Source organism: Meleagris gallopavo, chromosome 3, assembly GCF_000146605.3.
Source record: "Meleagris gallopavo isolate NT-WF06-2002-E0010 breed Aviagen turkey brand Nicholas breeding stock chromosome 3, Turkey_5.1, whole genome shotgun sequence".
Lineage (NCBI taxonomy): Eukaryota > Metazoa > Chordata > Aves > Galliformes > Phasianidae > Meleagris > Meleagris gallopavo.
The window spans coordinates 596809-612863 of NC_015013.2; the positions used below are offsets into that span (position 1 = coordinate 596809).

General features: G+C 40.6%; 2 protein-coding genes across 5 annotated transcripts in view; both read left to right on the plus strand.

The window, feature by feature from the left end:
- Nucleotides 1-4106, plus strand: part of LOC109363696 — an 18586-nt gene extending 14480 nt beyond the window's left edge. For all 4 annotated transcript variants that reach the window (XM_031552705.1, XM_031552707.1, XM_031552706.1 and 1 more), the window contains one exon: nucleotides 416-4106. In XM_031552705.1, the coding sequence (XP_031408565.1) occupies nucleotides 416-4075 (3660 nt within the window). In that variant the 3' untranslated portion in view covers nucleotides 4076-4106. The remainder of the gene's footprint in view (nucleotides 1-415) is intronic.
- On the plus strand, nucleotides 4078-15181 carry LOC100539290 (little elongation complex subunit 1-like). The gene is made up of 4 exons (XM_019613660.1): nucleotides 4078-5213; nucleotides 6950-7118; nucleotides 10396-10556; nucleotides 14529-15181. The coding sequence occupies exons 1-4, from the start codon at nucleotides 4140-4142 to the stop codon at nucleotides 14853-14855; spliced, it is 1731 nt and encodes a 576-aa protein (XP_019469205.1). The 5' UTR covers nucleotides 4078-4139; the 3' UTR covers nucleotides 14856-15181.
- Nucleotides 15182-16055: the final 874 nt, after the last annotated feature.

The window sequence follows — 16055 nt, forward strand, 5'->3', positions numbered from 1 at the left end:
GATCATATAATTACAACAGAAATAACAAATTGGTATTCTTGGGCTTCTAGGGTTGTTTACTCATACGCTGAAAAGATCTCTGAGTATTTAGATTTGTAAATATATTTTTTTCATTCTAGCATACTGCTTGTGGAAGGCTGCAAAAGGCAATTTTCTGAAGTATTTAAGTGAAGTTGGCCATGTCTTACTCAAATGTTATTTTTCAGTAATCTTAGAATAGAATTAGGTAAGCAAAAAAGTATCAGTTTTCACAAAGATGCTTTCTGTTTACTATGAAGAATAATGATGTAGAAAGACATAGTTCTGCTGGTCAGCCCAATCTCTCAAAAGCACTGCTTGCTAGGGCCGTTGGTGTATTTGCTTAGAAAAATAGAGCCCTTAAAAATGAAAACTAATTTTGTATTTTTCATTAAAGGATGCGTTGTTTGGAGAACTCACAGGTTCTAGCGATGAAGAAGTCGATTGCACTGCTTCTGCAGAGGAATGTATCTTACAAGAAGACCAAGTTCAGCCTCAAAATTGTTGTGATGTATTCAAACTGAATGAGGAATGGAACAGATGGAACAAACCACGTGGGCATAGTCTTGATGCAGAAATTTCATATAACTTGAGTAGAACAGAAAAGATTGTTCATATCAGCCCAGCGACGTTAATCAAAGAGGAGAGAAATACAGAGCAATGTGAAGTTGCTACTTCAGTTACAAATATAGAATCTAACAGAGACAGTTCGGAGGAGAATTCTGACAATATGGAAACTGCGAAGAGAGGTCTGGAAGCAACAGCATGTGAATTGGAAGCTGCAGAAGAACGGAAAGGAGATATCAAGGAGATGCACAATGAAGAAAAGGCCTCTTCAATTCATTCTGTGCTACACAGTTTCAACCTTCAGAATCAAATAGAAAGATGTGGTGAGGTTGAGCAAACAGAAGAGAACGCAGTCTTAGTCAGAGCTGGTGGTTACAACGGTGCACATGAAAAGTATGGGGAGTTAATGAAAGCAGAGCATGAAAGAGAAATTCCCAAGGCGATATCTGTTCCCCAAAATGTTACTAATTTGCCTCCTGAACAATACCATGTTGTACTTCAAAGAAAAGATTCCGAGGAGAAATCTGGTATGTTGATAGAGAGTGAAGTGGTTGAAAATGAATGCAAGGATGCAATAAAGATAACTAATAATGTGGCAATTAATGTTGAGGAAAATATCAAACAAGTGGTAAGTGGAGAGGAAGCAACAGCTACAATACAGATGCAAGGGCTCCGTGCAGAGCCTAACAATGAGAGAGAGCTCTCTGAAAATGTACTGTACAATTTCGGTAGCTCTAAATCTTCCTGTGAAGCCAAGTGTCCTGAAGACCTAATAATGCAGTATGATGGTGAGGGAATAGCTATGGAGACTGATGTATGCACTGAATCTATTGTTCGCTCTCAGTGCCCTGAAATAAGACATGACAGTGAAAAGATACTGGAGGAACAATGCATACATACACTAAAGTGTGAAATGGTCAGAAAATGTGAACTGGAGACAGTTCAGGTCTCTCAGTGTTACTTACCTGAATCTGTTGTTAAAGGAGTTGAACATTCACTGTACATGAATGACACAGACAAAAAAGCATGTGTGGCGGGAAGTGCTTCACTGGCCTTTCCAGAAGATGATGGACAGCTCAAAATTCAAGACAAAAATACAGTCAGACCCAAATCTGTTGAACCAACTATGAAATTGAACAAAGAAACTGTTCTTGAAATAGCTGAATCATCAGAGCTACTCCATAGTGCAGAAAATGGAAAATTACTATACGAGAAGGAAAGGGAAGGTTTGAAAGGTAAAAATCATCAGGAAGAAAGTTACAGTGATTTTTTCCAAGGGAAGTCAAATTTGGAAAGTATACCTGTTGTGCCAAAGATGGCATGCATTACTGGTGCAGAAAGCAGCGTAGCTAAGTGTGAATCATTTCTGTTGGATTTTACAGAAAGAAGTGGTGAAATAAAACAACCTGAAAATCCGTGTAGTGCCATAGAATGTGAGCTGTCCAAAACTCAGAACTTTAGAGTGATTGAATCTCAAGAGACTGAATTCAAAGTTAATCAAGAAGATTTTATAGGGGACAGTAGTAAACCGTTACAAAAAGTGGATACCATCCAATCTGTCTTAGTAGAAAGTAATCTTACTTCTCAAACACAATTTGCAAAACCTCAGAATCAGTTCTTGGTGACTACAGATGCTAAATGTGATGAAACAAAAGCAGAATTAAACGAGCAAAGCAAGGAATTGGTTGAGGCTTGTCCCAGTTCATTTGAAGAGGAAAAGAATGTTGTGAAGAAAAATAATGTTTCAGAGATCATACAGCAGCCTTCTTCAGAAATGGATTTTAATACTGGCTTTGCTCTGTATTCTCAAAAGGACTTGAAGACAGACTGTATAAATTCTAAGGAAACAGGTTCCCCTATTCAAGTGAGAAGTGGCTTGGAATCTACAGTGCCTAGTGGTCTAAATTTCAGTCTTCAGAAAGTTGTGAGAGTTGTTGAAACTGATTTCACAAAAAATTCTGATTTTTCCCCTACATGGAAAAAAAAAGGAGATAAAAATTTCATTGTGAGTAGTGCATTTAATTGTTCTTTAGAAAGCTTTAAGAAAGGTGCTGAGGTCATGTCTACTGAAAAAGATAACGTGTGCAAAGAACTGGACTCCTGCTCTGAGAAGTACATACACAAAAATGAAAGGGGAGTTCCAGGTGAGGAGGAGTTGCCAATCGATAAAGAACCCGAGACATCTGTTGAATTACAAATCCTGCATGCGGACACTCATAAAAAGAATACTTTAACCTTCCAAAACGTTATTGGTCAAGAATCAGAATGCAAGACTTCTACTTGGGAATCTAGAACAGATTCTTCTAGAACTTGTTCAATAACAGCTGGGGAGGAAAGCAAAGGGTTGAATAGGTTTGATGCATCTGATGAAAATAGCGTTGAAAGGTCCAAAAATGCTTTTGATATTGCAGAGCAGAGTAATGAATCTGAGGAGAAGGACTGTCCTCAACAAAAAGTCCAATGCGTGAAATGTTCTGAATGTGTTCCCAAGCTCAGAAGGGAACTGAGGGCATCAACAAGAACTGTAATGGATGCTCTGGAAACTGGTGCAATTGCTGATGCTGGTGACCAACTGTGTGAACTTCATTTAGCAGTGCAGTCAGGAAATACAGGCAGTCATCTAAAACCAGATGCAGTAATGGATATGGATATACATTGTGAAACAGGCTCTTCTCCAAATGCGGCAGGTGAGAAGTCAGGTGTGGTTGAGGAGGGTTATTCTAAAGACTATTCTACTTTGAGAAGAAGATGTACATTATTAGCCTCTGAGAATACTGATAGGGCTAGTGAATTCAGGGTAGATAATAGCACAACTGGATGGATGAGTGACAGTAGGGAAGATCTGTTAAAAACTGGGACGTCCAAAGGAAGCCCTGTGATGCTGAGTGCTTCAAAAAGTAGATTACCATTATGCCAGATGTTAACCACCTTCTCAGAAGCTTACAGGATATCTGTAGAACACAGTAAATTAAATACAAGAATGTTAGCACTTGGCAATGTCATAGAAGAAAATTATTCTGAGAAGATTGAGTCAAATGTGCAACGAAGATTACCACACGGTGTTGATATGGACATTTCAATTTTTGAGGAATATAATCATCATCAAAATTGCTCTGCTTGCAACTCAGGAGAAAATAATGCTAATTTAATGTTAGATGGGTTACAGCCTTCTTGTTGTTTTAGTGGTACAACGTGGAAAGACTTTCTGAATAGCGGTAGAAAAAACTTCATTGTTAAGTATTTTGCAAATCCAGCCCTATCTGACATAGACTGTAATTCTCAAATGGTTAGTCAGGCTCCTAAGCCACAAAAAATGGTGTTTGAGGACTCATGTATGCTGGAGTCGGAGTCCTGTGTGGATGTTGCTCTTAAAAAGACCAGTAAATTGAATTGCAAAGGGCAAGAACAATCGGAAGTCTTGAGTGTTTCAACCAAGACAGCTGTCCAAGTAATGCATGGCAGGCTATCAAAAAAACTAGTTCCAAGGTAAAAGCAAAACAAATGCTCTTGAAGTTAAAGTAACTGAGCCAGTTCTTGCAAATGCTGACACTTCTATGCCAACAAAAAGTTTATCTGAGACTATAAATAAAATCAGGCAAGAGATGGGTCCTCCTCTGCCGCCCCTGCTACTGCCTTTGATTGCTACTCCTCCAAGAGCTGCTGCGTGTTCCATGGGCCCAGTGATGTCTTCTGCTGACCGATCCTCTTTGCTTTCCCCTCTTGATGAACTGATATCGCCTCTACATGAATCCCCTGTTCCTCCGCTGATGTCTCCCTTGACAGATACTCCAACAGTCAAATCTGCCCTTTTGTTCTCCTCTCCATCACCTTCAGAAATGGCAGTAGGTAAAAGGGTTCTCTCCTCCCCCTTGCAGTTCTGTACTTCTATTCCAAAGCATGCGCTTCCTGTCCCAGGAAGACTTCCTCTGTGCGCGGCGGACGGTGCTGCTGCAGGTGCTCCTCAGGAGAACTCCGTGAAAATATTGGACACCATGTATCCAGAGCTATCTGCAAGGGCAAGGACATTGAACATTCTAAAGGGCAATATTCAGCTTAACCTCTGTGCTCTTTCGGATAGCCAGAGTTGCCCAGGCCCTGTGGCTCAAATAGGCGGTTTCAAAACAATAGCATCTACATCAACTGCTTTTGTTAAAACTGGGAGCAATTTGAAATCTGATGGTAGCAAAGACCAGGACACAAATGTGAAAAATCAGCAATTGATTTCAAGCTCATCGAGTCGTCTAGAAAAAAGGACACTATTGCCAGTGCCTATGCCTAGAAGTGCAAAGAGGCTGAGGTTGGACAGTGAACCACCGAAGCTGGAGCCCACTGGTAGTGCTGTTATCAGAAATGGTCAAAATATGGTCTGTGAAATAGAGGAGAATTCCGATGACAAGAGCTGTGAAATCAGTGATTCAGCACACGGTTCCAGTTTAGAAACGTCTTTACCAGTAAAGAAAATCATTGATCCTGACTGCCAGAAAGTTGATTTGGCATTGAAGAAAATTGCTGAATCCTGCTTTGACTTGTTACCAGTAATTGAAAGTCATTTGGGCAATGTCTCAAAGATTCCAATAATGAGAGATGAAGAGAAAGAAGTTGTCAATGAATTTGGTATAAAAAACAGGGTAAGTAGCATCATTTTGAGTTTTGTATTTTAATAGTGGCTGCTATGCTAATGAAGTAGTGAGCATGTAGTAGTTGAATTCTCAATTGTTCAGGCAACCTGTAGTGGGAGTGTAGTGTTGAAAGATAATCATACACGTGAACTTGTGTAAGCTTTTCACTGAGAGTGTGGTAAGGTGATGGAAGAGAGCAGGGGTGCGCCTCCCTGGGGTTGTTCAAAGCCAGTCTAGATGGGCTCGTAGGCAGCTGTTGAGTGTTTGATCCTACTAATTTGCAGCCCTGCCTTGAGCAGGGGGGTTAGAAATAGGTATTTTTGAGGTCCCTTCCAGCCCAAGTTGTTCTATGAATCAACGAACAAAATAGAAGTTACTGTTCAGCGGTGTCCAAGATTCAAAACTATGTGTAGATGCTTTATGCACACATAAGAAAAGCAAAAGTATTTTATTAATACTGCATTACTCGTAGTGGGTAACGTAAGAGAAGTTTCCTTCCTTCAAAGGTGAGGCTTGATTATTGTTTTTAGCTTTTTTTTTTTTTTCAATGAAACAGTGCTATGTATGATAGTGGTTTAGCCTTTTATTCTGTGTTTATCTTAATTCTGTATCAAGTTGCTCAAGTTAATTTTATTGGAAAAAATTTTCATTATTTGGTGTCTCAGAACTTGGTTGGTTTCAGAGTTGAAAAAATTCACTTTAATTGATGTCATTCTCATGTCATTCTCAGATGATTTGTCTGCAACAGGGCAATTTAGCAGTTGATTTGTGGCAGCATTTTGCCTTGTTCCAGTTCATAAAATGAAATTAGATCAGAATACTGATCTCTCAGTTATCCTCAGAAGGTACATACAGAGTTCTTGGGTCATCTTTGTTAGGAATTGCTGCATTTGGTAACTTTAAAGAAGCAAGACTGTGTCAACCTTCCTTCCAGGTCCAGCAAGTAGCAAGGTTGAGTACGTACTCCTAGTAGGCATATGCACAAAATACCTGCCTAACCTTATTCCCCTCATAAGCTGACTACAGCGTACAAGCCTGGTAGCGGAAGGAAAATACTTAAATTTATCTATCTGTATGTACAAGGGCTGCTACAAAAATAACGCCTCCTGTTGGCCAGTGATGTCAGGGGTAGAAGTTTGTGGTAAGGCTGTAGAGGTTGATCCTTCCTGCCAATATTCTGTTAAATGTTGTTGCTGTGTGATGGATGGCAGCAGAGGGGCAGTCTGACAAAATGACATCTGATGTGGAAGTGCGTATGAGGCACAGATGCGTAATTGAATTCCTCCATGCAGAAAAATTGCACACATGGACTTTCACCAATGCTTGCTGAACGTTTATGGAGGCCAAGTAGTGGTTGGATGGTGCCCCTCAGCAGTGGTGACAGCAACGTTCATCTCCACCAGTAGAGATCTTTATGAGGGCAGATGCGGGTTCTTGTTCATTGCTGGTGAACATTCATAGCTTATGGTAGTGACTGTGATGAAAAAAATTGCATTTTGTAGTTGAGAATTTGCTCGATCAGAAAGTGTTACTGTGCTCTTTGCATTTGTTGTCATTTCCATGGAAATAAATAGAGGGCATTGCTTTCAAAGCAACCTACATAGGTGCACGCAATTACCTGCATTCTTTTATACATATACATGCAATCTATACTCTTACAGGTGGTTCTCTTGTCATACTGTTATAATGCTATTAAATGTTCTCAAATATAGTACAGTCTCATAACTATTTTTTATGCCTTATAGCGTTTAGCGGAGCCATTGCTGCATGTTATTCTCAATAAACTCAAGGCTCAGAAGACGGCCTCGGCTTACAGTTTCAATCAGGCTCTTTGTCGAGTTTATACAGGAATTTGTCGACAGCTGGGAGATTTGGAAAGAGCCCGCCTCTTCTGCTATAGCTTGCTGAAAGAAGGTATAGTGTGTCTTGGAGGTGTTTTTAATGATGTGATGTGTCTATGCTGTACTGTTCCAGAATGATTGTCTGTGAAAGCAAATATTAAAAAAAATCTTACAATCTTACTGTGAAAGGGACGCTTTCCTTAGACCTTTCATCTACAGTATAGAGATACAGACCATTCTAGAAAAAATTTATTTGGTTTCTCTACCTCTGTATCTCTGTATCTCAGCTGGGTGCTCTTACTGGTCTACTCATTTTTTCAAATAAATACTCTGTGCTTTCATTTTTGCCCTGTCATCTCCAAAATGATACTATGATGCCAGGGAATTTTGTACTTTGTGCTTATTATTGTTTTTACCAAATAAGGACTGATATCTGAAATATATATTTTTTTTAATCGAAACATGTTTTGGCTTAAAACACTGTCAGGAGTTGGACAACAACACCTTGATCAAAACCAGTGTCCTCCTTAATGTTTTGCCATCATCTATTGTCCAAAGCCTTGTTTGGTTGAGAGGTTTTGATTGGTGTTTTTTGTTTTCCTCCATTTGTTTCCATTATCTTGAGTGATAAAGTAACAAAGGTAATTATACATAAATAGTATCACTACTAGCTGAAAACTCTGTAGTAGTTCTGAAACGGCTTCACTTCACTTCAAAATATGTGACCATCTGGAGATCGAAAACAGTATATTGGTATCTGCATGCCAAATTCAGATTAAAAAAATAACAGCTGCGGTGCACTGCAGGGCTAAATGCTACAACTATTGAAGCGTAAGGTATTTGTTTTGTTTCAAAACAAAGATTATGATTTTATTCTGTTCTTAAATACTTTTCCTCCCTTTTTCTCTTTTGTAACTCTTGTTTTCTTACCTGCCTTTCTTTATATCAGCGTCAATCATCATCCTTCTATTTTTTCATTTTATTAGTCTTATTACTCTACTGTGTCAAAAATCATTTGTCATATACTTCTTAGTCTAGCAATGAAGCCTTTTATTTTGCAGTATCTTGGTGCTTTACCTTTTTGTAGGCCCTTACAAATTTCTAAAAGTTCACTTTTTTTCAGGGAGAGGAAGTAAGATCTAGGCGCCAGTAGCTAAGTGCAAACTGTGTTGAGTGATTTTCTATTGTTACTTAGAATTACATAAATTCCTGTTGTGTATGTTCTGTGTTTTTATTATTACTTTTGAATGTGAAGAGTTATAAACATATCTTGAGGGTTTTTTCATTCATTTCATGTAATCATAGGGATTGGAAGGGACCTCATGAGATCATCAGCCCTCCTGCTAAAACAGGTTCCTTAGAGTAGGTTGCCCATGAACGAGTCCAGGTGGGTTTTGATGATCTCCAGAGAAGGAGACTCCACAACTTCTCTGGGCAGCTTTCTGCTGTTCACCTTCAGACTAAAGTTTTTCCTCATGTTTGTACGGACCCTCGTGTGTTCCAGTTTGTACCCATTGCCTCTTGTCCTGTCACAGGGCACTACTGAAAAAAGCCTGGCCTTTCTCATCCATTAGACATTTATAAGCATTGACAAAGATTCCCTTTCAGTCTTCTCCAGGCTAAACAGTCACAGGTCTCTCAGCTTTTCCTCAGGAGGCAGATGCTCCAGGCCCCTAGTCATCTTCTCAGCCCTCTACTGGACACTCTCTACTCTCCCCTTCCATTTTCTCCTGTTTCAGAGGCTCAGGGGAGGTTTCTGGGGAGCCCTGAACTGGATGTTCCCCATGTGGCCTCACCAGAGCGGAGCAGAGGGGGAGGAGAACCTCCCTTGACTTGCTGGCGAAGCTCTTTTTAAGGCATCCCAGGACATCATTGTCCTTCTTGGCTACAGGAGCGCACTGCTGGGTCTTGGTCAACCTGTTACACACCAGAACACCTGGTCCTGCAGAACGCCTTTCCAGCAGGTCAACTCTAACCTGTACTGATGCTTACAGTTATTCCTCACCAGATGCAGGATTTGCTGTTTTTGAACCTCATCGGGTTCCTTTCCACCCAGGTCTCCAGCCTGTCCAGGTCTCACGGAATGCCAGCATAGCATTCTCCTGTGTCGGCTGCTCCTCCCAGCTTTGTATCATTAGCGAACTTGCTGGGGATACACTATCCCTTCATCCAGGCCACTGATGATGATGTTAGACAAGACTGGAGCGATACTGACTGCTTGAGGAACACCAGTAGCTACCAGCTTCCAACTAGACTGTGCTGCTGATCACAACCTTCTGAACTGTGCCAGTCAGCCAGTTCTCAGTCTGCTTCACTGTCCAGTCATCTGTCCTCATGGTTCCTGCACTTATCTATGAGGATGTTGCAGGAGACAGTGTCAAAAGTCTTACTGAAGTCAAGATGGACAACACACGCTTCTTTGCACTCATCTACCCAGCTGATCATGCTACCATAAAAAGCTGTCATGATCATGATTTCGCCCCGGTGAACCCATGTTGCTACTCCTGATAATCTTCTCTTCCATGCTGTAGATGACATCCAGAATTTTTGTATTTGATTACCACTACATTTATTTTGAGGTTTTATTGTCAATATAGTTTCACATATTAATTCTTGCCAGAAACTTGGCAATATAAGAGTGAGCTATGTTTCTTCCATACATCTGTCAGTTTGACTGTAAGTAGTCAGTATTACCTTTTTAGACTTGCATCATTTTTTTCTTGACTTCCTGTCCATCCATTTTTGTTATATTCTCCTTTCAGGTATTCTGCCTTAAATAACTTACCTCTGCTGTTCTTGTCATCTTCTTCCTTTTTTTTCTTCTTTTTTTTTTTCTTCATGACTACCTTTGGCTTGATCCAGTGATCTGAGTATCCATTTGTGACTGGAGTGTACTAGGCAGAATTCTGGAGTGCATGTTTCATAAAAGAGTCCGGTTTCTGTGCTCCAAGACCACTCAGTGAACTAAACAGCAGTAAGAAGAATAAAAGGACACAAAACTTAAAAGACAGAAGAACTGTGGTCACTCTTGTTACTCACCAAAGTCTGGCGAAGCCATGACTGGCCTACTGACTAAAACACTCTCTTTTTGGAAAGAAAAAATAAAAAAGACAATTACAGTGGGAGAGGTGGCTTTTTTGTTTGATTCCTCCCCTTCCACCCCAATTTAAGGAAAGGACTGAGGTGTGACAGTATGACTCCCTTTCACTGGACTGCAGTTGTGGAGTGGCTTCTTCTTTTTCTCCTTGTTATCTTGTTGTGGAATGTACTAGCTTTTAATGTCTGAGTGTACTTTTAACTTGCTTTTAATAAATGTTGAAAACTTATGTTCTCTTTTTTTTTCTTCTTAGACTTTCCAGACTCAGTGAAATTGATTATATTCATCACAAATATATGGCCTGACATATTTTTCTTCCAAGGTGCAATTAACAAAGCTATGCAATTAATTATCAGGCAGAATGCAAATGACAATGTCCTGGCCTGTTTGAATGCCTTTCTCAGCTGGGAGCAGGTAACTTCTCCTTTCACTAACAGTGTCAGCTTTCATCTGCTTTGTTCCCCTTGCAGGCTGTATAAAACCAAGAAGCTTCTGATAAAAGATGTAAGGATGTTCAGTGAATCTCTTATGGAGTTTGTAAAGTTGGTTATCTAAGTCCTATCAAAACACAATGTTTTTTTGGTTCTTTTCCATATTATTACTAATCCCTTTATTAAACGTTTAAGGTAAACATCGATTTTATATTTTAACTGAAGCATTCTTGGACCAGGGAATTGTATGCCTCTGTGGAACTGTGATTTTCTTTTTTTTTCATGTTCCTTTAGGTCATTTCTTGTTTGGTTTATTTTGTGGGGTATTCTTTTGTTTGGTTTTCAGTATGCATTGAGCTTGTCTGTCTTTAGTTGTAATTGGAAGCTGTTTATCACAGTTATTTTCAGGATGAGCGTGTCTCATCTTACTTGTGATCTTTCTGTGAGGTACAATGAAGTAACCACTTATTGCCCTCAAAAATGTTGACAAACCTAATTTCACAAGCAGTTACAATCAAGTTCAAGTATGAGTGCAGGACTTCATGTGTGATCCTGGACAAGTCATTTAATTTCTGTCAGTTTTAAGCAGGCACATATTGCTATCCTAAAAGGAATGTTGCAAAGTGGAAAAACTGGATCATCCTTGATATCAGTAAGAGCAACTTTATATCATGCAGATGAGAAGCTGGAGATACTTTGCTTCTGGATAAGGATTTTGTGTAACAAGGTTGGGTGTTTGCTTGAAAGCTAGTGCCCTAGTTTTGAAGACCGATATTAATACCAGGCTTGCTTGGTGGAAAGAGCTATAGTTCTGTAAAATACCAACTGAAAAAAGTCCTCTTGATTCATAGTTATCCTTTTCTCAGACCTAAGCATGTTGTTTGATATCTGTCATGAAAACTACAAATAGGTTTGCAGTTATCAGCGCGGCCTTTGTGTTATACCCACTGGAAAAGCGTGTAGTTTTTGTATGGTAAGAGTAGAGTTACAGCCCCTGTAAATGCTCTGTTACAGGCCTACAGTGTAATGAGATAGGAGGTTGTGGATTTGTGCATGTTTCTTTTTTGTTTGAATGTATCACAAAGCTATGGAGATCATAGAGTAATGCAGAACTACAATCCCTGCTTGCAAAGGAATTATACTCTCCTTTTTGTTAGGTTATTGCTTTCAATCTTGTGCCAGTAGAGATACGTATGCCTTTGTAAATGTCCCTGGAACCATTAATTCTGTATACTCTCGCTAACTACTTTATAGCTTGGAGCTTTTACTGATGAGAGCTAATCACATCACCCTTTCTTTAAGATTGTTTTTTCCTAGATGGAAATACAGGGACTAATTTCCATTCGTTTATAATTGACAGTGTGTTATAAAAAATCACTTATATAAAAATCACCTGCCTTAAGATAAGCTGGAAGGGAGCAAGACCAATTTGGCTGAATGTGGAGCTTTCTTTGAGAATCAAATTGGCAAAAGAGAGTTTGCTACTTTTGGAAGAAAGGTTAGGCAACTTGGGAAGAGTAGAAGGATTTTGCTATAATTGGAAAGGCAATAGCCCGGGTACAGCTAGGCTGTCCATCATGTAAAAGAGAACAAAAACTGTTACAAATACATGAATAGCAAAAGGGGGACCAGGGAAAATCTCCATCCTTTACTGGATGCAGCAAGGAACATCACCACAAAAGGTTGAGGAAAAGTCGGAGGTACACAACACCTTCTTTACTTCTGTCTTTAAGAATCAGATCAATTATCCTCAGGGTATTCAGCTCCCTGAGCTGCTAGGCAGGGGTGGGAAGCAGAGTAAATGCCCCACAATTCAGAAGGAAGCAGCGACCTACTACTGTGTCTGGACTGTCACAAGACTATTGGGCCAGATGGAATCCAACTGAGGGTACTGAGGAAGCTGACAGAAGTGCTTGCCAAGCCATTTTCCCTTTTTATCAGCAGTCCTGGTCAACCAGTCCCTAATGACTGGAGACTTCCCAGTGTGACACTCACCTCCAAGAATGGTTGGAGGGATGATCTAGGGAACTACAGGCCAGTCAGCCTCACCTTGATATTGAGGAGCAAATCATCACGTGGCATCACATGGCATGTACAAGACAACCAGGGGATCAGGCCTAACCAGGCACAAGACAGGTCCTGCTTGACCAATCTGATTTTCTTCTAGGACTGGATGAGCTTCTTGTAGATGTAGTCTGCATAGGCTTTAGTAAAGCCTTTGATGCTGTATCTTCTACAGCATTTAGGGTTAGGGTTAGGTTAGGGGGTTGGATTCGATGATCTCTGGAGGTCCCTTCCAACCCCTACGATTCTGTGTGATTCTGTGTGTGATTTTCCTGGAAAATCTGAAAACTCTTGGCTTAGATGAACTTACGCTTCATAGGGTTAAAAACTGGCTGAATGGCTGGGCCCAGAAAGTGGTGGTAAATGGAGTGAGATCCATCTGGCAAACAGCCACAAGTGGTATTCCCCAACGGTCAGTACTGAGGCCAGTTCTTTTTCATATCTCTATCGATGATCTGGACAGGGGGATTCAATGCGTCCTCAATAGGTTTGCAGGTGATACCAGGTTGAGTGGAAGTGTTTATCTGCTTGAGGGTAGGAAGCCTCTACAAAGAAATCTGGGTGGACTGACTCAATGGGCTGAGGCTAATTTTATGAGATTCCACAAGGCCAAGTGCTAGGTCCTGCACTTTGCTCATAACAATCCTGTGCAGTTGCTACAGGCTTGGACAAAAGTGGCTGGAAAGCTGTACAGTGGAGAAGGATCTGAGGGTGTTAGCTGACAGCCATCTTAACATGAGCCAGAAGTGTGCCCAGGTGTCCAAGAAGATCAATGGCATTCTGGCTAGTATCAGAAATAGCGAGACTAGGGAAGTGATACTGGAGAGGCTTCATCTCAAGTACTGTCTTTAGCTTTGGGCTTGAAGTACCTTCAGTTGGTACCTGAAGGGAAGCTCCAGGTAGGGTAATGAAATGAGGGTGAGAGGTAATGGCTTCAAGTTGTGCTGGGGAGATTTAAATTGGATATTAATTCAAATTTCTCTGAAATAGTGGTCAAGCATTGGAAGAGGCTGCCCATGGAAGTGCTGGAGTCACTGTCCCTGGAAGTGTTCAAGGAAAGTGTAGATATGGCACTTACAGACCTGGTGTAGTGGACATGGTGGTGTTGGTTTGATGATTGGACTTGATGATTTTAGAGGTCTTTTCCACCTTAATGATTCTGTAATTCTATGATCTAAGTATTAAGATGATCCTATGTGTGACAGAAAAGCTTGTGTAGCATGGAGATTTTGTTCTCAGCTGAAGCATGTCAATTTTAGTGACACTGCAGAATATCCTATTTATATGGTCTTAAGTACCAAGAAATTAAGCAGCCACTATGTTTGTGTTACATGCCTAAATGTTTTGTCTTATTTCTTAAGGTTTTCAAAGGATGTTTGTCTTTAAATTTCCTTGCTTGCTCTAGCTTTTTAAATTTTACGTGACATTTTTCCAGTCATTATTACTTCAGATATTGAAAGTACTTGCTTTGAAATTAAACCCTAGTGAGTAATAATAACAAATTTTAGCATCCTAAAATTAAAAAAAAAAATCTCAAAGCGAGCATGACTAGTGTAATCTTACGTTGGATAAGGCCTCTTCTAACCTTAAAGTGTGGTTAAGAGAAATAAAAATCTCTGAATTGTGGAAGCAGAAGGAAGAGTACGGTTTGTGGTCATGTTTGTTTACTCAAACTGCTCTTATTTAAACCATCAAGAAGAATATTGAGAACTAGAAGATATTAGTTCACTGTATTTTTGTTTGTGTTAAGTCAAGCTCAAAAGTTGAATTTGTGGTGTAAGATGATCTCCAATGGTTGCTGTACATAGTCAGAATTTATTATTTGTAAAGAGTATGGTTCTTTAGGTTGGAACTTTTCATTCATTAAGGTAATCAACTTCTGCAATTCCAGGGTTCATCTTTAGATGCTGGTATTATGGTCTCAAACCTGCTTTTAGAAATGCAGTCATGTCCAAAGGTAGAATTTCAGCTGAATGAGCAGTATGGAGAAGATCTGAGTGACGATGCTTGGCAGTACATATTTGCTATTGATCTACTTTGCTCTCACCTTAAATGGGATTGGACACATGACAATGTTATAAGGTATTGTGGCAAGCAGTTTGTTCAGACATTTTTAACTGTTTTTTTGTTCTTGGTTGGTGGTTTTTTGTTTTTGTTTGTTGGTTGTGTTGTTAATCTTTTTTTTTCCCCCAAAACAAGCATCAGATCCTATTTGTAACATAAAAACTTTCAATTTTCAGTGATAGAATAAACCTGTATAATATCTTGACATTTCAAAGGTGTACAAGTCATATCCAAATACAGATGTAAAAAGTCAGTGGAGTACCCTTACGACTTCATGTAGAGATGCAGAATGTTGCAGAGAAATGGTAGACAGGCAGAACTAATACTCTGAACAGGAATGATTCCTCCAACAAGTTAGCTTATACTCTTTGGGTTTAAAACTTTCTTTACATTACTGAGATTTGTAGAAGCTTGGAGCATAGGTCCCCCTTGAAGATTAAGAGACTTTGGGAGAAGGACTTGGGGGTCCTTGGGATGAGAAGCTGGACGTGAGCCAACAGTGTGCGCTTGCAGCCCAGAGGCCAGCTGTGTTCTGGGCTGCATTAAAAAGGGGTGGCCAGCAGGGAGAGGGAGGTGATCGTCCCCCTCTGCTCGTCTCTTGTGAGGCCCCATCTGCAGCTGTGTCCAGACCTGGGGCCCCCAGCACAGGAAGGACGTGGAGCTCTGGGAGCAGGTCCAGAGGAGGGCACTGAGATGGTCAGAGGGCTGGAGCAGCTCTGCTGTGAGGAAAAGCTGAGGGAGCTGGGCTTGTTTAGCCTGGAGAAGAGAAGGCTGCGGGGAGACCTCAGTGTGGCCTTCCAGTACTTGAAGGGAGCGGATAAACAGGAGGGGGAACGGCTGTTTGTGAGGGTGAATAGAGATAGGACAAGGGGGAATGTGTTTAAGCTAAGACAGAGGAGGTTTGGGTTAGATAACAGAATCATAGAATCATCAAAGTTGGAAAAGACCTCTGAGGTTACCCAGTCCAACCATACACTTATCACCAATATTTCCCACTAAATCATGTCCCTCAGTACAACAACTAAACATTTCTTAAACGCAGTGTAGTAGTGATGGCTTTCCTGCCTTGGTGTCTGTTTTACCTCTGTCTCACTCTTTCACAGACACAGACAAACGGGCTCTGCAGGAGTGATGTTTCCCAGGAGCTGGGAAATTAAAGTGGCACAGAATAATGTGTCTAGAGATTAGCAGTGCTCTTCCTCTCTCTCCGCTCTCTAGGAAGCTTTTCACCCAGAGGGTGGTGAGGCACTGGAACAGGTTGCCCAAGGAGGTTGTAGATGCCCCGTCCATCCCTGCAGGCATCCAAGGCCTGGGCTGCTGGTTGGCGACCTGCACACAGCAGGGGGTTGGAACT